Source organism: Talaromyces amestolkiae, assembly GCF_001896365.1.
Source record: "Talaromyces amestolkiae strain CIB chromosome Unknown scaffold10.1, whole genome shotgun sequence".
NCBI classification, from domain to species: Eukaryota; Fungi; Ascomycota; class Eurotiomycetes; order Eurotiales; family Trichocomaceae; genus Talaromyces; species Talaromyces amestolkiae.
In genome coordinates this window covers 505076-528011 of record NW_024468046.1, presented here as the reverse complement: position 1 = coordinate 528011, position 22936 = coordinate 505076, and the positions used below count along the sequence as shown (strand labels likewise).

The following is a 22936-nucleotide window of genomic DNA, read 5'->3' as shown; positions in this document are numbered from 1 at the left end:
GGGCTTTGTGGCAAAGTAGTTTCCTCCGCATATGGTGCTGATAGCGCCGGGTGTTCTGTGAGACTGGTCGTACTCAAAGCAAGAGCTTGTCTCTCTTGTAGGCGCTTTTGTCGCGCCCGCTCAAGTTCCTGCGACGCAACATTTATGTGGTCTGGATGTGTTTGGAGGCTCTCTTGCTGATTTGTATTAGTGATTGGAATCTGATCGTTATAGGCAGTAGTCTGGTCTGTGGTGATGTCTGTGGAATGCGAAGGAAAACCAGGCGGACTCATTTCGATTGGAGTCTCAACGTAAGAGTATACCTGCTGGCGCAGTGAAGTGTTCAATCTGGGTTGGCGACTCATGATTGACTCCAGTGAGCAATTAAAATCGTGTATCTCATGAAAAATAGGTAATTGATGTATTATCACGTATGCAAAGATATCAAACACTCCTTGCTATGACAAGAGACGAGAAACTCGAGTGATGCAGCTTCATTGATAGAGCTACGAAGAGACAGTTTCTGAGAGAAAGAAGATCATCAGACAAAAGAGAGAACTTTGGGGACCAGACTGTATGGCAAATAAAATGTGGCACAGTCAAAGCAGGGCGCATGACATGAGGAGTTGAGGAACAATCAACAGCGAATCAGCGTAAATGCGAATTTCAGCTACGTATCCGCGAAACTCATTTTGACTGTGCCGCAAATTAACATACATAAGCACCCTTTCCCGTTGTAACCATGCAGCAAATGGTTCAATCAGCTGCGGATCCCGAGATGGGGGCAGATCAAGCTCCGTTCGAATCATGACCCCTGTTTGCTGCCGAGAACCGAAGGAGAGTCAAGGCGTCAAGGCGCGGGCTATCACGCACTAGAGCAAGCCCGTAAACCCTAGTGCTATCACCTATCACATTTCTCGACCAGTCAGCACCGACCGAAGCGAGCATTCTGTAACTCAATCAAGACGACGCGTGAATCACTAGACGCTAAGCACCTCTAGTCTACGGGCGTTGTGGGCGGTCGTAAACCTAGCTTGCTCGTGTTGCATAGCTGCGGGTTAGTCGCCGATGAATTTCACCACAACTTCAATGTTCAGAAAATCAAATCCTTTTCGTGAATACGGATTGCACTTGAATGCATGTAAACGTTGAGCATCAAGGAGCGACTGTTATCCGGAGTTGTAGTGTATTTCAAGCATGCAGGTACTATTTCGTGTTTCGCAGGCTGTGTAGTCAAAATAAAGTGTTCTGGACAAACTCTAACTCAATTCAAGCGCGTCTGCCTCAGGTGTCCATCACCATCTCAACCCTTTTGGCAAGAGCGTTAATATTAACGCATAATGCAGATTCTCACTTGACTCAAAGCTCAATTGATACGTATGTATACATATTGGACGGATATAGTTGATAAGTTAATAAAGGTGCAATATCCCMCCTGCCTATAGAACCAGTTCCTTAGCGCTATTGATATGCACAAGGTACATGCCATCACCGCCACATGCAAGCATGTACCACCTTACTTAAATATATTATTACCTAGGCCACTACAGATTCTTGATTAAGATGAATTTATCTCATGAATTTCGTTTCGATAAAACATGTAGCAATAGCTAATGCACATAATCAAGTACTTTTCACGTTTCAGCATCCAGGTTGCGAAGCTGCGGTTGAAAACTCTTTCGAATCCAATCCACATACGATTTCCACTTGAGATGCTCACCACCAATTTCAGCCGCAGGAAATGTCTTGTCAAGGTCGCGACTTATCTTCAGGATACCCAATGATGCTTCCTGCGCCTTCTCGATTTCCTGCTTTACGGCGTTTTCCTTCGGCTTGAACGTGAGCACCGCTGTATAGCGCTCTGACAATGCATCAAGCTGCCGCTTCACTTCTTCAGGTGTTAGGGTAATGAGTTTAGCCGTCATGAGATTGCACAACGTTCGAATGTCCTGTTCATCATCAAGACCTGCAAGGATTCGCTCAAAAAGCTCTGGCAAGTTGATCCGATTAAGAGCTGCGTCCAAAGAAGCATACAAAGTTTCATAGGCGGTCTGAAAGGCAAAATGTTAGTCATATACAGAAAATGGTGAGGGCAGAAACTTACTTTACGAAGATCAAGACCGTCGTCAACCTTGTGCTTGAACGGGCCCATCTGCACTTCACGAATAAGTTCAGGCTTGACATGGGTGTCGCCAATGACTGCCGGCATTAATTCGCCAAGATGTGGGTAAATGATATCCATCTTGTTATGTATGGCAGAGTTCAATGTAGTCAAAGCGAGACGATGGTTCCCAAGATCCTGATCGCTCAACATGCTCACCAGAAGAGGTACAATCAAGGGCCGTAAGACTTCATTAAAGGCAGCACTGGAATCGGATAAAGTGTAGCGGAAAGCCGAAATGATCGTGCCGCGAATGGTGGGATTTTGATTTGACAGATATTCTTGTAGATGAGGGACGTAAGATACCGGATCTAGCAGGGCGAGCCGACCAAGACATTCCGACCCAACGACGCGATTATCCTCATTTTCAGAGGCCGCCAACAGGATCTGCCAAAGCTGCGTGGCGAACGGTGCAATATCATCACGGACATGCTCAGGGTGGTGGAGAATCTCCTTGATTGAGTGCAGTAGCAAATAGGTTGATGTCTTTGGTTTATTCAAATCCTCGAATATGATCGGCATGTATGTTTTGATGTTACTAGCCGCAGCATTGCCAAGCGCAACAGCAGCGGCCAAGCGGACCTTGTCCGATTTGGCATCAAAGTTCGAAATGAAAAGATCCGGTTTGATAGGGCAAGACGCTCCCATGCGGAGGGATACCTCACCTAATATAGCCAGCGCCAGACATTTGCGCTGATCATCTTGCGCAGTCTGTAACTCGGACAGGAAATCTTCCATCTTCACTCCCAGGTTCGACCCTCCATGTACGAGCAAGGTACCGATCGCTCGCCCGACAACTGAGGGATCGCCATTAATCCCGACATCACGCAAAAGACGTTTCATGAGATCAGCACCAGCATCTTGTTCTCCAATAACCTTGACGAGCAGGAGCAATGCTTTGAGTACAGTTCCTATCAAAGGAACGGCAACAATAGCACACAAAGCGGATATCAAATCATTTGTGACCAAAGTCTTTGCATGGAGCGGTATGAGCTTGGCTAATATGATAAGGGCAGGAGCCAGAAGGTGGAAGTCGTCAGGAGCTATCAATGGCAGCAAAGATTTCTCGACTTCCAGCATTGTGCTCTCATCATAATGGGCCCTTGTATTTGAGTTCATTGCCAGGCTCCTGAGAGCTTCAAGACAGGCACTTCTAAGCGTTCGATCAGACTTTCGAAGCTGAGCACCTAGCTCGCTAGTAACCTGTGTGATCCACACAGAATTTACATCTTTCTCGCTGGTAGCTAGAACTGCAATATCATCGATAGCGCGTGCGGTAGCCAATCGAGTGGTCTCATTTTTGAGTCGATCTCCTAAAATATCCAATCCTTGGAAACGAAGAGTCTCAGAAACAAATTTGCGACCCACGTCGCCAGATGTACGGGCTACCAGGACTCCAAATACATGGATAGCCCTTTGGCGGACTTCGAGATCTGCACTAGTGTCAGTTATACGTGAAACGACGACATCATAAAGCTTCTGTAGCTGTGGGCGTAGGTTATCGGCATCGCTACCAGACACACGCGGCGGAGTGAGAGCCTTAATGATGCATTCGATAGCTCCAAGGGCTTCGCTGGCGACTTTGTAGTTTCTATCACTAACAGCTGTAATAACGCCTGGTATCAACGCGATGAGGAATGGCAGAAGTGTATGCGAGGCGTGTGTCTCAGCAATTGCACCCACTAGAGACAGCGCTTCGATTTGCAGAGTGGCGACGCTGACAGCCGTACCAGATGCAACGGCACCGCCCATTGTGCTCGCCTTGAGCGCATCAGCAATCGGATCCTCAATCTTTTGGAGGTACTCGGTTAGAATGCTATAACGTGCTAGTGCTAAGCTCTTGAATAGCACAATGGCTGCCTGTTTCAAAGCCACGGTAGCCAATTTCCACATTTTGACCAGGTTTTGAATTAGGCCAGGGAGTAAAAGCATCAACTCAGCCTGAGGCCCAGATTCTGGAGTACTAGGAGTGGCTACAGGGGTATCAATTGCGGAAGAAGTTCCCATACTAGGCTCAAAATCGATGATTCCAGCAAAGCTGTCCTGACGTCTTCGTTTCCTTGAATTCTTGGATCCTCCAACGGATTCCCTATAGCCGTTGAGGGCGGTCACTGTCAAACTCTCACTTGACTTTTTAATCAGTGCTGTGAATGTGATGACAACCTCCAATTTCACGCTTTCTTCCCTTTCTCGGGCAATTCGTGATATGAGAATAGGCGCAACTTGTTGATAGAGTGTACCGTCCTCCAACAACCGACCAGTACCATAGGAAGAAACTATTGTATGTAGAGTCTTTGCTGCACAGCGTCGAACCTTCCAACTCACATCATCAACGTCACTATAGCCACCTTCATCCTCAAAGTCTTCCAATTCATCATCGGCTTCGTCTGGTTCCTCAGTTGCGCCGTCTTCACTGCCTTCGTCCTGCGTACCACCCATTTCTTCGTCTTCGTCAAATGCTACGTTGGGATCGTACTTCACGTATCTCAGTGCGGCGTTCAAAGAATCAGTGAGGTACGGTTGCATTTCTTGGGAGCATGAAGACAGCAATCCTTCCAATGTAATCAATGCTGTCTCACGAAGTTCATCTGCTTGCGGGTCGTGCTCTCCATCATCTGAATCGTCTTGTTGCATATCGTCCATTTCTTGCTCACTCACTGCTGCGAGGACAAATGGGGCCAGTGTCTTGAGATAAGGTCCAAACTTTGATGGAGCCGCACGCGAGAGACTCCCAACCGTTGCAATAAGGTGACGGCGTCTCGTTATCGTCAGATGTGCCGAACGGAAACTCTCAATCAACTCCGACACAAAAGAACTCAAGTGTGCATCAGAGAAATGAACAACAAGAGCTGCAGTTGCAGTAAGAGCTCGTTTCGTCACCACAGTTCCAGCTGTATCATTCTCAATTATAGCCATGACTGCTTTCTGTAGAGATGTAATTTCGGCTTCTTTGAGTAGCGAGCCAAAACAATTGACCAACTCAATGACAACGTCGATAGCATCGCTACTGTATCCTTTTGTTGCATCCTTTTCGAGCATTCCTTGCACGACAGAGCCTCTACGGGTCTTCGGTTTCTCGCCAGTGAGTCGGGGGAGGAGGACTTTCGAGACTGCTGCAAACGTTGCGGTTGCATCTGTACTAGCTGGGCCTGCTGATCTGGGGGAAGGAAGAGATGATACGATAGTTCTCAGGGCGGTATTTGGAATGGAGCTATCGATGGTGGGCGATTTGGTTAGGTCGGCAATTTGTTCGAGGAGCGGCGTCAGGCTGTCCGTTGGAAGTCGTCCAGCTAAAGGGCCAAAACTGTCGATGTCAGTAATGAGGTATCATAGTCAAAACATGGGGCGATAGTACCATTTCAAAGCTTGATTTTGTACCTCGCCATGCTGATCCTCCAAAGCTTTCAATAGGCCATCAACCAGGCTCGCAGATGTCACATTGTCGTTGAGCAAAAAGAGAGAATTTGGCGAACTGAGGATGCCAAAGACATCATTCAAGGACATGTAACGAATATCTGGATCGGGATCATCGAGTTTCCCCAACAAGCTGTGTAGGCTGTGGACAGTCGACTGTCGGTCGACCATTTTGTTGTTTGTTGTTTGGAGCTTGCTTTCCCCGCAGTACTGGCGGGCTGAGCAAGAGGGKGACAGAGGCAAGAATATGGATTGTTAAAAGCGTAAAAACAAGATAGGATTGAGGATTGATGGGCTCTAGAGAAGTAGAGGTGTTCAGGTGAAAAGCAGGGTTGTAAGTACTAGATGAAGGTCGAGATGGCTGCCTCTGTTGTGAGTGAGGGTAAGTATTGACGCAGGTGGGGCTCCTTCTATCAACGACCAACCGATAACGCCCAGCTGATTTTACTATTGTCATCGTTAACTTGGATAACTTCAAATGTTGAATTTCCCCATTATTGCTGGGCTGAAGCGAGATTGTAGCTTGGATGGCTTTCCCCTTGTACAAAAATATATGCGGATCCAGGCAATCCAGCTAAAATCACCATTTTGGCATTGTCCTTCACTTATCAGATCTGGAAATCCCGTCAAATCAGTGTCATAGTTTCTATCTATAAGCTCTGCTGCCTGGCAGAACAATATCTATTACGCTATTAACCCGGTAAATATTCTCACTTACCTTCTAACCATACCATTATCAATCTTGCTCTGCGATCACATGACAGTGTCAATGACATAGGAATGAAGTCGATATACAAGTGGAGCCATGATGAGAAGGGAATGTTACTAGTGCATACAGGCTTTGCTTCTGACCAAGCTGTCGGTACTCGGCGATCGCAGCTTAATTCAGTATTAGTACCGTCATTGCAGCTTAGATCTACCGATAAATTACATAGATCTAAGCTATAAATTACGAAGTATTCATACTCCATAATTCGTCATGCCTTGAAGCTTGCTTTTATCTTGCTTCTCAGGTCTGGCTCTTGTGCTTTTTGAACAACTATATATTGATTGTTACATCTGCGCTTGAGCTCAGGAAACGTGCAAATCTCCAATTGACCGGCGGGAAGCAATCATGATGTCCTCCCGACTCCCACATACACTTCATCGAACTGCTATTACCGCGCAGACCGGCTTTGCCGCCGCCAGCATCCGAAATAGTCAACGAGTGATCACCCGTCGATCCTATGCAGAGGCTCATTACCATGAGCGGAAGAAAGGGAATGTTCCATGGTATGTCGACTTCCACGCCTCGTTTCAGTCCAGAGAAGGTTAAGTGCTGACCATGCAAATAGGCTATTTCTCTCAGTCGCTTTAACAGTCCCAGTAGCATATTATCTATATAATTCAAGATCCCAGGAAACTGCACATGGCGCTGGGCCCAAGCGTTCGCTTGTCAAGGGCCGCGAGGAAGGAGCAAAAGTGTCAGGCGAGAAACAGTCAGAGCGTGATCCGGTAAGTGCATGAGCATGCCATTGCTGGTTGTTCTATACTGAAGAAACACTGGTAAATGAACAGGCCCACGCAATCAAACCCATAGAAAACATTGGCAAAAAATCAGGCACGCAAACAGCCAAACAGCAAGGCGTTTCCAACGACGATACTATGCATCCGGAGCTCTATGCTTCGGGCAAGAGCGAGAAACCCGAGGGCGTGACCGAGACAGCCAAGTTGAAAGGGACAGTGTCGCTTGACCGAGGAAAGGGAAAGTCATAAACTTTCAAAGTGGTTGTTGAAAGGAAATGTAAAATGTAAGGTAATGTAGTAGACCGGCGCTTCGATGTGGTAGTGATTTGTGTCAATTGTCACATTATTAGTAATTAAATTGATATTTACAAGATCTCAGGCACCCATCCGATCTGTGTTTTCATAAACCCGATCCTGCAACCACCACACCACGAGTCGTACAGAATGTTGCATCGGATCATCATCGACGTTTCAAAGAATCACATGCACCCCAAAAGCAATATCCTCATTCAAGCTTCCCATTCGTGAAATGAATAATAACATAGGCTTGTAAACAAAGCGTCCAACTTTGACAAGCACAAGAAGAAAATTATGTTTCTGGACTCCCACCCATTTTGTATAGTGAAGAAAATATTAATGCAAGTTTGAATGTATGTATAAAAGTCGTCCATAAATCACACAGCCATGAAGAGAATAGCGCGAGTATAGCAAGTCAGTATGTCATGAATACCGTGGCTTGAGATTCCGCACATAATTAGTAATCAAAGGCAAATCGAGCAAGTCGAAACGGCCGTTGTATGTGTAAATGTCATAAATCATGCACGTCCTTACTTGCGTTTGCGACCGTCAGTCAATGCGCCGTTGACGGAGACCTGAGAAGAGACACCCTCCGCTCCATTGATGCCACCGGCAGCAGCCTTGGAGGTGCTCGCTTGTTCTTCTTCCTCTTCCTCGTCCTCACTTCTTTCATCTTGGGCAACATCGTCCAGGATATACTTCTTCAAGATGCGCATGATCAAATAAAGCCAGAAGAGATTCACGGCCTGAAGACTGGCAAGAAGAGCAAAGGTGATGTACTGACTGATCCAGCATTTGTATTGTTGAGTCTCCCAGTTCAGCTCAAATGGACCGACGGTTCTGAATTCGGTCAGAACGGCCCAGAGGATCTTCAAGTTGATAAAATGCCGTAAGTAAACCCAGACTGTAACAAAAAGGCCGAAGTAAGGACCGATGATAGGTGAGTCGAGGTAATTCAAAGTCTTGGAGGTCTACACCAAGAAATTAGTATTGACACAGATATCAAAAAGGAGACGAACTAGCATACTGCGAGGAAAAAGTCGGAAATATCGTGTGTGATGTACACAGCAATACCCATGTAGGTAAAATGGAAACGATAGCTGAGGAAGATCAGAGCCAGTGTGATAATGTGGTGGCCAACAAGTTCCTTGAAGTCTTTGCGAGGCTTCTCCAATTGCAGCAACAGCACAATGGCTTGTTGGAACCAGTAAGCTGCTTGCAGGAGATAGTATGCCTTGAATTCCGCCGTATGCTCACGATGGGGAAAGCCCTCGAACATTGCGGTGGTATTAAAATACCAGATGTTAGTTCGGCTCATGACCCAAAGACCGAAAGGACCAAAGACGGCAAAATACATGGCAGTATACACCTGCTCCATGTAACGTGCAATCTTTCCCTTTCCTCGGATGTTACAGTAAAGCGCCCATGGTCGGATCACTCGTTGCATCAAAAATTCACGGGTGAATGAGAGAACCACGGTGTAAAAAGCGACAAACGCAAAATCCTTCTTTCCTTTGCCGTACATCACACGTTCGCCAGGATATTCCGGTTCGCGGGGGTAGGACAAGAAAAGCGCGGAGTGCAATGGATTGGTTTCGGTGGGATTTATCGCGTATGCGGAGAGGAGGACTACCAGGATAATCAAAGGTATAAACCAAGTGTGCCTGAGGGCTACATCTTTGAACCGACTAAGCAAAGACCGAGACTTTCGACGTTTATGATGAGATTTTCCGGATTTTGTAGAAACAGCTCCCTATGAGAGTGCGACTGTCAGTTCGGAAGTCGAGTTTGGCAGTGAGCGGTAAGGTAGAACAAACCTGGGGTTGCTCCGAAATATCTGAGAGGGGAGCACTTTTGTTGATATCCATTGTTGACATTGCTGGAGCACTGGTATCGCCTCTGATGTCTGAACCCAGACTCGACTTCCTCCGAGTGGTAGGCATTGTAACGATGTAAGTTTGCCGCAATCAATGAAAAATACTTTGGGAGGCCGCTCGCCAGTTAAAACAGTGATTACGCAGCCCCTCCGAAACGTAAAATGACCAAGTCTTGTCCAACCAGGGTACCAATCGATTCCTCCAATGTTTTTCAAGAAGACAGCGGAGGCGACTTCGATACGATACGGTCGCAATGATCTTTTTCCCTTCACGATTGTATGAGCTGCCGCAAAACAGATGCTGGTAGATACAAATTGATTTCTTTGCCGGTTCACAAGCGACTTTGATAGCAGAGGAGAATATAGCGTGCGACGTTGGATGAATTGACTGCAATCGAAGAAACGAGAGGAAAGAAAAAAAAGGATTGCGGTTCTACAGCCCCGGGTTTGACTTCCACTTGTGCACGCTCCAGGGGTTATACTCCCGCTTGTCCCGAAAAGGCTTAGTTCCCTATGTCCGGAGATGTTTATTGGCCAGAATGCATAGCCTTAGTCACCAAGCCTTCATAAGGCTTCACTGAGCCTTGGCGGTAGATTTTATGCACACCTAGCGCTAATCTACAGCCAACACTGACGTTAAAAATGATAATAGGTATATTCAGCTATATTTAAATATGTATCAACAGAAAACAAACGAATTCTCATCTCACGACAGACTGATCGTCGGAATCTCAGCTATATGCAGTCTAGCACTGCCATATGGCACTAGACTGACTTGGAACGGGTCTCCTGTGCAGTTTCTGTCTGCTAGCAGCGGTGGGTTTGGCGCGTAACCCTCGGTTAAACTCCATTTGATCTCGCATACAGTCGCACTGATAGATCCTGGTGGCGCGTTAAGAGTCCAGATAGGGTTGGGCAAGGAGGCACCCGGCCCTGGTGCGTTGTACCTCAGAGTCGATGGATCAATGGCGAGGGCCCATTCCGTGGTCGGGTAAATGTCATATTCCAAGGCTTGCGAGGGTGCACCAGCATAGCCTGAGCTGTATGAGGTGTAGTTCTCTCCGGGTGCAATGGTATAAAGAATTGGTCCGTGGTATATAGCTACAGTGTCATTTGCGCGATCAGCCACTCGGATATCGCCCGCCAAGGAGTAAAATATGGTGGTTCGGCCTCTTTGGAGTGGAAGATGATGCATGGCAGTATTGGAATCTGCTAGTACATCTTCGTGAGACCCGCTATTGATGGAGAAGAAGCTGCTTCCCGTGGCCCAGGTAGGCACTCGCACATAAAAGTCAAAGTCGTCACTGGCCTCTACGGTATATGTCAACTCATATACAAATGGATAGAGAGTATCGACCGACACACTGACGGAAGTGCCAGAGTTGGTAGTGGTGTTGACTGAAGTTGGGCCCAGCAATGCATGCGCAATTCCATTGTCGCCATACCGGACATAGGAGTTCGAAACATACTTGGGATAACCTTGCGGGTGATTGACTGTGCAGCAAGGATAGTTTGGCGCCAGCCCATAATGTTGACCCTCGGTGTCCACATTATAGAAGGGGGAAGCATCAAAAGTATGCGATATTGGCTGGTTGGTCTGAGAAACGTACTGATGCGCCCACCAATCTGGTGTGAGCATGACAGGGAGAGCATTGTAAGCTGCCATCTCGGCATTGTCTGCGAAAGAGGCATCGCCCAATGCCTGATACAGATAATTTAGAGAGTAGATGGATTCTACCACAGCACACAGCTCCACACCGCGAACAGGGCTCAGGCCAGACAGACGCTCATCTGCAATCATGACTCCCGAGGGCTGACCGTGATATGTCAATGTCCAATTGACTGCAGTGCGCGAAGAATCTCCAAGACTATCGTCGCCGTTGAAGCGTCGGATAACAGCACCGAATTTGTAGCCTTGTCCAATATTGACCCCATGCTCAAACGCATATTCGGCATTAGTGATGTCAACGGAAACCGTATCAAGGTCCTGTTTGATATAAACGCCGTCAACGTACCAATCGGCCCAGTTGTTTGACTTTTCGAATAGGAGATTCATTGAATTGAAGATGATGTCTGTGTCATTTCTTGGATCATGCTCAACCAGCCATTGTAACCCCAGAATCATATCGGCCGCACGCGAGCGGCCCCATTGGTCGTCGATCGGTGAAGTAGCCGATGCAACATAGCCAAGGAAATTATCTTCGAGCATGGAATTCATCAATTCGACGAATTTATGCATGCCATCCAATACGCTTGTGGCAACGTCAGTTCCATTCTCGGCCTCAGCTAACTGCGTCAACCCTAAGAAGAAGGGAAATCGACCCCAAAGATTGCGTGTGTTGACATCGGTTTCCGGACCAAGCCACCCATCCGCCTGCTGATGAGAAAGAACGTAGTTCACAGAATCCAAGACCTGGCTTTTCAATCGCTCGTCGTTCAAAGTATACGCCAGGGGTACAAGACCGTTAAACCAGTACGGGAAGCCTTCGTTGAGGTCGCTGTACTCCGATGATCCTCCGAGCCATGAACTGTTACTGACAAATAGATAAAAATCATGTTCGTGACCAGCAAGACCGTCACTCATCAATTGCAATTGATCTTGTAACCAGCCTTCGGCCGAAACTGAGCCCAACGGCAGAGGCTCAAAAACTAGGGGAAGTACTGTGCCGAGGTTGACGGATCAGCACAAATCTGCAATTGATGGTATTTTATAACATCAAAATCTTAAAAAAAAAAAAAAAAAAAGCTTACGTGTATTACTGCATTTAGCGACATCAAAGAAGGAGCTAGCCAAGAGGATGGCCAAACCCCCTACGGTTGATGCGCTGTACGGCATACCGGTTGTTCTAAACCACAACATAAGGAGGGACTGTGCGAGAGAAGTCACCAGTAAAGGAAAGAATATCCTTGAAAGGAATCAAAGGAAGGAAAGAATTGAAGAGACGACCAGCCGACCACGATTGAGGAATCTCGAAGATCTCCATGTCCAAAGTAGAGCCGAAAGGAGCGGATGAGGAGTGCTTTATAGCAATTGTCATTCCTCCGAATATTTCATCTCCCCTGCATCGTGACCGGGGGAAAGGTAAATTAAAACCATGACTCGATCCAGTCAGAACGTCGCACATATTACCTACGGCCTAGTCTCTGCCAAAATATTTTAACTTGATTTTCGAGTCCAAAGGACTGGTCAGTGGTCATTGTTGTCAGGGTCCCTGTACCTTCTCCTTTGGCGCGTAAGAGGGGAGCAAGTGCTCTGGTTGGACGATCGCGTGACGATCAACATAACGAATCTAGGATAAAGATGCCGCCGAGGTGCAAGAATGTGACCCTTACTACGGAGAGTCGACTAGTCAATAGTTAAACTTATTTATGCTACATTGGCTACAAGTTTTGTGCTTACTGCTTGTAGTAATCCATATAGTGCGTACATGAATCGCTAAACAGGTACAAAGTACTACCTACTCTTACTAGCAGTTGTCACCCCGCACCATCCCTTAATCCGGATAATCCCCCGGCTTTGACCCTCACCCCTGACATGACATCTGATGAAATCTTGCTTCGATCGGGTCTTCGGCTTGGGTTCTTTGTTTTCTGCGCTGCGAATCGCAAGTCCTGACCGAGGACATGGACGTTTATCTTCCTTAAATGTGGCTGATATTCATCAATGGAGTCGACCCCTGATCATAACACGCGGACGCCGGGATGCCACATGAATCTCGTCACATTGCAGTATCTCGATATCTAGGTACTTGAGACTCGAAGGCACCGATCACTACGCTCGGGTCAGGAGACATCGCAACTACAAGACACCGAGACAAAGAAGCGTCACGGCCTACGTCAGGATCAGCCGGGGAATTACTAGTTCGAAAATTGGAAAATTGGGGTAATCAGTATGAATCAGGCGGTGAAGGCCATGTGCAATGACTTGCATACACTCTCGTGCAACTGACAAGAGCGAAATACAGCTTCCTAAGTTGTGCTAGTAAATGTAGCTTACTTACTTTGTTGATTGAGCGAATGAAAGGTTTGAATACCGTACGTAGTAGGTATCTGGCCTCTCGGAAAAGAACACGAGATTTGGGGATGCTACCTCAGGATCTACGTTTTAGCCTCTTAGGGCTCAGCTCTTATTCGGTGACCCCATAAACAGACTTGTTTAGTGCCTGTGTTTAATACATTTAGTGTCACGAGATCATAGATTACTCGGAGCGCGCGTGCGACCATAGAATATTTGACAGACAAATTCCCGACCGTCTATCAGCGACGTTAACTTCATGGGTATGAGTCACAAATAGTGAAATCTTTTGACATGTATTGATGTATTGGTCTCTGTGTATTTCTGAACTAGTAAAACCTTGTCTCCGCCTGAAAAAAGCCTCATAGTAGCTTAATGCGACAGCGATATGACATCGGCCTTCCTCCGGGATTCGAGGGAAGAGAAGAGAGAAGTATTACCATAGAAGGAAATACAGTGACTCTGTATGCGAGTCAAGCTTAGCGGAAGATCTATTGTCGGAATTCTCAGTCTAGTAGTCGACTATTACTTTCTTTGACTGTATCCTCGTAGTTACCGTTCATGGTCAACACAAATCATCTAAAAGCAGTATTTAGGGTTTGTAGGTTAGGGCTTTGCGATTAGGGCTTTCCGGGACGTCACTTTGGGGGTACCGGATTTTGAGCGGCTTTTAACCCTACATGGAAAACTCGACAAAAGCCGCTTTATATACTCCGCCTCTGATAGAGGATCAAGCCATCATTTCTCTTTCTAGATTCTATTGATATATTGTCCTTGTTCTTAGGAAGCATATTTTTCTCAAATTGTCACTTAAACTATCAAGATCGAGACATGGCTGCAGGCACAATCCATACCCCCGTCCTTATCGTCGGAGGCGGCATTGTTGGTCTCAGCGCATCCCTATTCCTCTCTCACCACAACATTCACTCCGCACTCGTAGAACGGCATTCGAGCACATCAATTCACCCACGAGCTCGAAGCGTCAACGCGCGTACGATGGAAATCTTTCGCAGCATTGGACTTTCCGAAATTGTTCGTCAAGCAGGCGCCTCGTTGGCACCTAGTAAAGGTATTTACCATTCTAACGACTCTCTGAAATCTTTTATAAAGACCAGACCCAGAAGAAAGGAAGATCCGTCCACAGATTCAAGAGGGTGGTTGGTCAAATGGGCACAGATAGGACCTGAGGATGGCACTTTTGTGACACAGGATATGCTTGAACCAGTCCTAGTAAAGGCCGCAGAGGAAAGAAGAGGAGATCTCCGGTTCTATACAGAATGTGTAGAGATCAAACAAGATGAAGAGAAAGTGACTGCCAGCATTCGGAATCGGGAGACGGGTGAAACAGCTACAGTCATTGCGGATTATCTGATAGCAGCTGACGGAGCAAATTCGCGCATCCGATCTCAATTAAATGTTTCTATGACTGGACGTGGGACGATGGGACACCTCCTCAACATCTTATTTCAAGCTGATCTCAAGGATCTCGTCGATAGACGTGAATTCAGTCTCTGCGTCATTGACCGTGCGGAGGTTACAGGAATACTAACATCCATCAATAACAGAGAACGTTGGGTTTTTCACTTGAGTTATGATCCTTCCAAAAACGAGAAGCCGGAGGACTTTCCACCAGAGAGGTGTCAAGAGCTATTACGAGTTGCGCTAGGTATATCGGACATTAAAATCAAAATAATATCAATATTGCCCTGGCAACCCGCCGTCCGAGTCGTGACGAAACTTCAACATGGTCGAATCTTTCTCGCTGGCGATGCGGCACATCAAATGCCACCGTATGGTGGTCAGGGGGCCAATACAGGCATCTCTGACGCATACAACCTAGCATGGAAGCTTGCCCTTGTCCTGAAAGACGTGGCTAGTCCCAGGTTACTGCAAACGTACGACACAGAGCGATTGCCGGTAGGAAAGGCTGCAGCAGAGGCGTCAACAGGTCCTGCTGATGACCGTGGTTTGATCTCTCCATTCAAACTTGACTGGAAGATTCTGCGGGGATGGTCAAAGATTGTACCGCTGGCAAGTGGATTTGGGTATGTGTACTCTAGTGAAAGCTCTGCGGTAATTGGAGAAAACAATTGGCCGCTGGGAGGTGCCACTTGGAAGGCGTGGAATGTGCCGTCTCTTATTCATTCATTGGACGGGAGACCCGGTTCTCGTGCACCGCACGTTTGGGCTGAGAAGGATGGGAAGCCGATTTCTACCCTTGATGTTGTGGGAAAAGGATTTGTACTGCTGATTGGACGCGAAGGGCATGATGCTTGGACAAATGCAGTTGACCAAGTGAAACTCAAGTTCAAGGGTCTGGATCTTGCCGGACATTGTGTTGGGCCCAATGCCGATATTGTTCCGAAACAAAGCAAGGAATGGGAGATTACAGCAGGTATTTCGTCCAATGGAGCGATACTGATCAGACCAGATAGATTTATTGCTTGGAGGCAGAGAAGACTACCAGCCGACGTGCGTGGTGCGCTAGAGGAAACTATTAAAGAGATATTATGTCTCTAACTTGAAAGGGGATTCAGGTTTACTCCTCCCCGTCAAGAAAATCATATGTATAATAGGTATAGAGAAATGTGAGAAAAATAATATTCTGCTCCGCATGCCTAATGAGCATCAAGCGTAAAATAGGGTATCGTTGTTTCATTAAGTCGTTTTAGACAGTCAGCTCCCACTGCGCTATATAAGACCAACCCATGCCAACACGTCCGGCTTGGGCTTTATATTCTTGTAATGATAGACCACGAGCATCTTTCTGGGAAGCAAAGCTTGTAATGTTGGCAATTCCAAGCTTTTGACCAGGTGCGCCCAGTACCCTTGGATCATCGATATCCACATACCATAGGTCCCCTCCGCCATTCGGCCCGGTACCGCGAACGTAAGTAAACGGTATTTTCTCATCTTTCTGGCCATCTATGCCGTGGGTATCTAATAGGAAGAGAAAGGGTGCAGTTTTCTTGCTATGATGAGTAAGTGTCCAATGTTCACATTTCAAGCCAAATTGAAACCTTATAGGCCCTGACTGGTGAATGGATATTTTTGCGCAGGCTGGACGGAAGGATCGTTCTCCAATTCCCTCCTGGTAAGCATCCGTAAAAATGACAGGCTGCTCGAGACCGAAAGGCTTATTGTGGTCTTGAAGAACGTACGCCTCCCAACTCATGCCAGGACCGCCATTATCTGTAAAGAACTGGTCCTTGTTCTGCGGGTAGTGTGAAAGAAGAAACTCGTTATTGGGCTTGGTAAAATGAGTTGGATCAAATCGTTGAATATATGGCTGTCCTTTGCCCGCTACAGCTCCAGCTCCCCAGCACGGATCGACAAGTTTCCATATGCCCCCGTCGATTCTCACCGCGTTCCAAGCGTGGCCAGCTTCGAATGGTGGTATAGTGGAGCCAGGAGCTAGTTGCGAATGGCCAAACCCCTTGCCGTGGCCGCCTATAACAAGAGCTTCAAGGCCCGCGTGTGTTGCCAGAGTAGCAAACAGCCCGGCATATCCCTCACAAACTGCAAGACCAGTGGAAAGTGTCTTGGCGGGKGTTGACGGCTGCACGTTGTTATTGAAAAAGGCGTCAACATCATACTTGATGTTGTAATGAAGCCAAGTAAACAAAGCCCTCGCCTTGTCAGTAAGAGATGGGAATGGTGCGGTAAGCTGTGTGGCTAGCCATGCTAGATCATTGGTAGGAAGAGATTGTCGGGGAAATTGAGCTGCATGATTATCTGGACCGGAGAAGTCTCTGCATATCATGCAGACGGTACTAGCACTAACATGAGCATGTCCGTTGGCGGCGAATTTAGGTTTCGTTGCCTGGATTGCTGCTAGATTTGGTCGCGAAGCAAAAGGTATAGCGGGCGGTGCACTCTGATCCAGCTCATCCTCTTCAACATGTTTACTCAAAGTCGCAAACGATTTCTGCTGTATTTTATGAAGAGCTTCGGCCGTGGGGACTGGAGGAATTTTGCGTGGCGCTGGCGCTGGCGCTGGTGCTACAGTGGCAGATTCGTTCTTCACTGCATTTATTGACAGCGATGGTATTTTCCTCGCTTCAGAAGACAGACTTCGGACGGGTAACGATACTCTTGTAGCTTGGTCTCCACTGGCTTCTGTAGACGAGGTCCGTGAAGGCAGTGGCGGTGGTTTCAAGGGTGCTTTAATTGCTCTCTTCGCCTTTTCTGCCTCTGAAAGTGTTGACGATGTACGCTTGGAAAGGCCCGGTCGACCCTTCTCGCGCACCGGAAGCGGAGGCAGCTCTGCTTCCATCCATCCTGGAGCTACAAGTACCCGACTCTTGCTATCCACCGTGCTCGTTGTAGAAATCGTACTGTAAGACGCATTCGACCTTGTAGACTCAGAGGACACTCTCCGTTCCGTCTGCGCAGACGGGCGGCGGGGTGGTAGAGCCGGTGTAGGTTGGGGGCTCTTACGAGCTGGGAGTGGAGGAGGCAACTTGCAATCATTTTTCGGCGAATTCTTTTGTGCTTCTAAGACTGCTGTTGGAGGCGGAAGGAACCCATTTTGACGGACCGGAGCAGGTTTGTTGCCAATGACCTTGATGTCAACCACGGAACCGTTCAGTTCGTGCGGAGGATTGTTCACGGTTTTGTTTCTCGAAGCATAAGGTCGCGCGGCAGACGTTTCTGGTAGACGACCGACTTGCGACTGGTTGAGTGCAGCTATGCGCTCTTGGATCGTCTGGGCTCTTGGTTCTTCGGCCATTGTTGAGTCCGCCAGGGATAAACAATGAGGTACGACTGTCTGGATAAGAAAAGATTGTAAATGATGAACGATCGCGAATCACCGAGTCTCAAGCGAGAGAATCGAGATGGTAATTGTCTGTATATATAGATGCACTGATCAGTGTTGTAGTTTCATCTGAAACGAAAAGAGTGGCTGAATCGTCGCATCTGGCGTGACGGCAAGGCTGTAGATCCGAAAGCTGTCTAAACGATTCTTGTGGAGTTGGGTCAGTAATTATTTTATATTTGAGATAAGGATGAACAAAATCCATAGCCATCCATTGGACATGGTATGAGCAATAGCCCCCTTCCCCAGCGAGTGATGTGCTACAGTCAAGACTCAAGAGTTGCAATCAGGGTCATCCTTGCAGCTAACTTGGACGGCGGGAACTGGGAAGCCCAGAAGCGCCCCCACCATATTACCAAGGCAGCGAGGCTTAGCTACGCGTACGTAGTACATTCATTTTAATTAGATTGCATACGTTGGGCTGTTTATTTTTAACACTCTAACCGCTGAGCCTCATGTAATCTACGACATGTTTGTGGATTACCTCGTTCGCTACGAGCTAGCGTTCTTTGAAACTGCTGTTGAAAATTTGATAGTAGGAAATCTCGGTCTGTATACAATGTACAAAGCTTGCGCACTCCATATCGCGCCAATGATACAGTCATGAAAAATGTAGAAAAAAGCTTATGTGTGAGAGATGACTCCTGTTCACCCCTACCGAAAGGTGGAAAATAGACAATTAGTGAAGACACTGGAGAAAAGAATGTAAAAGACCTTCCATCCGACGCCTTCAAGTAGTACGATGCTGCAAGGTTGGTGTAGGATTTTGTGCTCGATGGCCAAGGCAGGAGCTTCAGCTTTGTTATGTCGCTTGTAGGGTTGTTTCGGTGCATGGAGCACGGGTATTATGAAAGATCTTTTATGGAGAGATGGCGATGTGGTGGTAGAAGGATTGATCATCAAAGCATGACACCGTTCAACGTACATCATTAAGCCGTTCCGATACGGGTGGCTACCACCGATGGGTCGACTATACAGATTTGTATAGTAATAGGGGCTCGCCGATATTTTCGATCTCGGGAATAGTGCATTTGAGGTCAAAGGCTTTGCTGAGTACGATTTTGAAAATCTAGCCAAGTTAGTAAGCTAAGTAAAATGACACTTGAAGGAGGTTCAAACCTTTTGGACATTGATACTGTGGCTAGTACTGCTGAAAATCAAACTGGCTCTCATGGCTTTGGCATATCGCTTGGCCTATATGGATAGTCTCTTAGTTTCTTATACGCTGATGGAGTTGAAATGGTCCCTGCTCGGATAGACATACCTGTAAAGATATCTCCTCTTGGTCCTCGCGGGGAAAGTTCACAAAATGATCATATTTCGTGCCGATGAGGAAAGGGATGGCAGTTTTATTGAAGCCGCGACCCTGGCGATACCATTCCTTGATAGAATTGAGGGTGCTCTTGCGTGTGAGGTCGAACATGAACAGAATGGCAACTGCATCGTTACAGACCAGAGGAAGCATATTAACGAACTCGCGTTGTCCGCCCAGATCCCAAATCGAGAACGTAATTTCTGTATTCCGAATCGAAATAGTCTTCTCCATGAAGTTGACACCTATAATCCTTCCAGTTAGCAAATATTCTGGCATGGACTTGCGAAAATATAATGTCGCACTCACCTAATGTCTGAATATAGTCCTCGTCCCAGCTACCTTCAACATATTTGACCATCAAACTGGTTTTACCTATTTGAGCATCTCCTACCATTCCAACCTTGATAACAACACTGTTTTTTGACGGCACGGCAGCTTGCTTCTGGGCTTGTTCAGCTTGTGAGCTGGGATAGCCATATCGTTCTCCCCCACTTGACAACCCAGAACCAGGTCGTGAGGCCGATTGCTGAGGATTCTGCTGATATGACATGGTCGGGGAGCTAAATCGAGATGAATTTTGCTCATCTTCCGCGGGGAAATAGTTTTGTTGCGATGACGTGAATTCGGTAGGGTACGTGTTTTGGTGAGCTGCTTCCTCGTGGTTGTAGCCAGCATCGCGTGTGCCGTCGACAACAGTTGACTCTGTAACTTCTGTAGTCTCTGTAGTTTCTGGGATATCCTGATTGTTCATAAAAGGCTGACCAGTGGTCTCATTTATTTCGCGTTCTGGCTCCAAAGAGGTCGAAGGAGCAACCTCGGAGTTCGGATCGGCGTCCATGGTGATGTTGTTTTGATGAGTTTCGTCGACTGGCGCAAGGAGATCCGCAGCAAAATTAGAATGTTGAGTTTCCAAAGGCATGAAATGCTCTATTATCGTTCCATCGGATGATCGAAACGTGCTTCTCGATATTTACTCGGTTGTGATTGATGGGACGACGGTATCAAATAAGGACAGAGCTGAAGAAGGTTTCCCCCGAAAGGAAGAGAGACTGGGAACCTCGAAACTCCACCAAGTCCGCGAAAAGGTGATGGGTTGCTGGTTGGAAAAAAAATTGCAGTAATTGCAGACAATTCAAACGTTGTGCCGTTGGAGGATCAGAGCTTGGGAGGGACGGTTGACTTGTGCGGACATGCACCGCCTGTTGTTGTCCGTCGATGATGAGGCGCTTCGGCGGGCAGCAAATGAGCAAATCAATCAAATCAATCGATGCGGGCGGATCATCTGGCACTAAACCAAAAATGGACCTAGTGCCCCTCGCTGTTCCCAAAAGAAAAAAAGTTCGAGCAGCCCTAAAAGATTTCTTCACATAGACAACGTTGGGATTTTTTCTCACTTACTGATTCCCACGACTGGCTGAGCCAGTATTACTTTTTTTTCTTTTGAGCGTGCATTCTTATAACCTCTACCATGTCTAAACGCACAGCAGATCTCGAGGAAGATCAATCCTCCGCTCTAAAAGCTGGACAGCGACCTCTGTCAGATGCCCCACCTGACGAAGTCGGAGAGTTCGAAGACGAATTTGAGGATGAATTTGAGAGTGAAGACGAGATACTAGAGGCGGGAGTGGATGGTCGACCAGATGAGGAGAGGGAGGCTGAGGAGAGAGGTACGTCAAAATCATGAAACTGGCAAAGGATCGCAAAATTCTCTGCATATACAATTTTTAACTGAATATACTCAGATGCGATGGACGTCGATAAAGAGACTTTTATACCTGGCAGGACGAAACTAGCACCAGGCGAAACATTAGCACCGGATCCTTCGACATATGATATGCTGCACACCCTCAGTACACCGTGGCCGTGCCTGTCGTTCGATATTGTTCGTGATAATCTAGGAGATAACCGAAAGACGTTCCCGGCGACCGTCTATGCTGTCGCTGGCACCCAAGCCGAAACACCTCGTGCAAAGGATAATGAGCTTATGGTGCTCAAGCTGTCATCACTCGGTCGTATGGAACGAGAGAACGAAACCGACTCGGAAAGTGATTCAGATTCAGACGATGAGGGATCGTCAGATCCAATACTTGAGTCTAAGGCGATACCCCTAGGATCAACAACAAATCGAATTCGAGCACATCAGACTCCTAATACTTCGGGTGATTATACGAGACCTCCACAGACAATCACTGCGACAATGCTGGAAAACTCTCAGGTGGTGATACATGATGTTACGCAGCATTTGGCAAGCTTCGACGTTCCGGGTACTATTCTTCCTCCTTCGGCGTCGAAGCCTATCTCGACTCTGCGCATGCACAAATCAGAGGGATATGCGTTGGACTGGTCGCCTTTACAACCACTGGGAAAATTACTTACGGGTGATAACGATGGACTTATCTATGTCACGACGAGAACGGAAGGAGGCGGGTGGGTTACAGATTCCAGGCCATTTCTAGGACACACTTCCTCCGTCGAGGAGTTACAATGGTCACCCAACGAAAAGAACGTGTTTGCATCTGCCAGCAGTGACGGTTCGGTGAAGGTTTGGGATGTGCGATCAAAGTCTCGCAAGCCAGCTGTAGACGTCAAAATCTCCAACACGGATGTCAATGTCATGAGCTGGTCAAATCAGACTTTCCATTTACTAGCAACGGGTGATGATGCCGGTCAATGGGGCGTCTGGGATCTTCGACAATGGAAACCTGGTTCTTCCCAATCCAGACCATCGCCAGTTGCTTCGTTCGACTTCCACAGAGAACCGATCACGAGCATAGAATGGCACCCGACTGACGATAGTGTTGTCGCTGTGGCTTCGGCAGACAGCACACTTACCCTATGGGACTTGGCTGTCGAGCTCGATGTCGAGGAGAGTCGCGATGCCGGAATGAGCGATATTCCACCTCAATTACTTTTTGTGCACTATATGGATTCTGTCAAGGAGCTGCATTGGCAAGCCCAGATGCCTGGAACAGTGATGGCTACGGGAGCCAGTGGTTTTGGGTAAGCTTTACATTCTTTGAGCTTGTGCTTTTGGATTAGTGACTGACTGTTTTTTTCTGATAGTGTTTTCAAGACCATCAGCGTTTAGTATAAATGACCTCGCGACAAAATTGCAAAAAGGTCAGATTGGCATGCCATTGCATAAATAGTGTCAGTGGCATTATGGTCAAAAATTTATGTAGATATTAATGCACATATGACGAACGAATGGAATGTTTATAATATTCTTATATCACCTTGGGCCACAAAAATAAACGAGAAATATTCTAGCCTACGATTATGATGATGAATCCGGCGAACTATGACTGTTTCCTTGATTTTGTTCATACTGTTCATGGTTGAATTTACCTAACAAAGACTTTCCTAGTCCTCTTCTTGGGCATCACAGGCAATAACCCTTAACTCGATATCGACCCTACCAGTCACCTCCATGTAGACCTACAACAGAGCTACCACTACAACTTTCGACCAATTCACTTCTGTCTACTAACCGGAGGATATTCTTCCAGTCTTCAGCGATACAGTCCACACCCATTTAGCTCACGTACCTACCC

At 47.0% G+C, this 22936-nt stretch overlaps 8 protein-coding genes across 8 annotated transcripts; 3 read left to right on the top strand and 5 right to left on the bottom strand.

The window, feature by feature from the left end:
- Positions 1-1613: 1613 nt before the first annotated feature.
- BHQ10_005657 (uncharacterized protein) lies at positions 1614-5725 on the bottom strand (the record flags this gene model as incomplete). Its single annotated transcript, XM_040878157.1, has 3 exons — positions 1614-2030; positions 2084-5444; positions 5496-5725. The coding sequence occupies 3 exons, from the start codon at positions 5723-5725 to the stop codon at positions 1614-1616; spliced, it is 4008 nt and encodes a 1335-aa protein (XP_040734161.1).
- Positions 5726-6668: 943 nt separating this feature from the next.
- On the top strand, positions 6669-7309 carry BHQ10_005656 (uncharacterized protein; the record flags this gene model as incomplete). Its single annotated transcript, XM_040878156.1, has 3 exons — positions 6669-6826; positions 6889-7048; positions 7112-7309. 3 exons carry the CDS (start codon positions 6669-6671, stop codon positions 7307-7309), a joined length of 516 nt encoding a protein of 171 aa, XP_040734160.1.
- A 578-nt stretch (positions 7310-7887) lies between these two features.
- On the bottom strand, positions 7888-9300 carry BHQ10_005655 (uncharacterized protein; the record flags this gene model as incomplete). The annotated part of the gene is made up of 3 exons (XM_040878155.1): positions 7888-8328; positions 8385-9110; positions 9175-9300. The coding sequence occupies 3 exons, from the start codon at positions 9298-9300 to the stop codon at positions 7888-7890; spliced, it is 1293 nt and encodes a 430-aa protein (XP_040734159.1).
- Positions 9301-9939: 639 nt separating this feature from the next.
- On the bottom strand, positions 9940-11817 carry BHQ10_005654 (uncharacterized protein; the record flags this gene model as incomplete). The annotated part of the gene is made up of 1 exon (XM_040878154.1): positions 9940-11817. One exon carries the CDS (start codon positions 11815-11817, stop codon positions 9940-9942), a length of 1878 nt encoding a protein of 625 aa, XP_040734158.1.
- Positions 11818-14079: 2262 nt separating this feature from the next.
- BHQ10_005653 (uncharacterized protein) lies at positions 14080-15768 on the top strand (the record flags this gene model as incomplete). Its single annotated transcript, XM_040878153.1, has 1 exon — positions 14080-15768. One exon carries the CDS (start codon positions 14080-14082, stop codon positions 15766-15768), a length of 1689 nt encoding a protein of 562 aa, XP_040734157.1.
- A 148-nt stretch (positions 15769-15916) lies between these two features.
- Positions 15917-17980, bottom strand: BHQ10_005652 (uncharacterized protein; the record flags this gene model as incomplete). Its single annotated transcript, XM_040878152.1, has 1 exon — positions 15917-17980. One exon carries the CDS (start codon positions 17978-17980, stop codon positions 15917-15919), a length of 2064 nt encoding a protein of 687 aa, XP_040734156.1.
- Positions 17981-19037: 1057 nt separating this feature from the next.
- BHQ10_005651 (uncharacterized protein) lies at positions 19038-20220 on the bottom strand (the record flags this gene model as incomplete). The annotated part of the gene is made up of 4 exons (XM_040878151.1): positions 19038-19136; positions 19187-19261; positions 19332-19624; positions 19689-20220. The coding sequence occupies 4 exons, from the start codon at positions 20218-20220 to the stop codon at positions 19038-19040; spliced, it is 999 nt and encodes a 332-aa protein (XP_040734155.1).
- Positions 20221-20850: 630 nt separating this feature from the next.
- Positions 20851-22470, top strand: BHQ10_005650 (uncharacterized protein; the record flags this gene model as incomplete). The annotated part of the gene is made up of 3 exons (XM_040878150.1): positions 20851-21049; positions 21125-22382; positions 22446-22470. 3 exons carry the CDS (start codon positions 20851-20853, stop codon positions 22468-22470), a joined length of 1482 nt encoding a protein of 493 aa, XP_040734154.1.
- Positions 22471-22936: the final 466 nt, after the last annotated feature.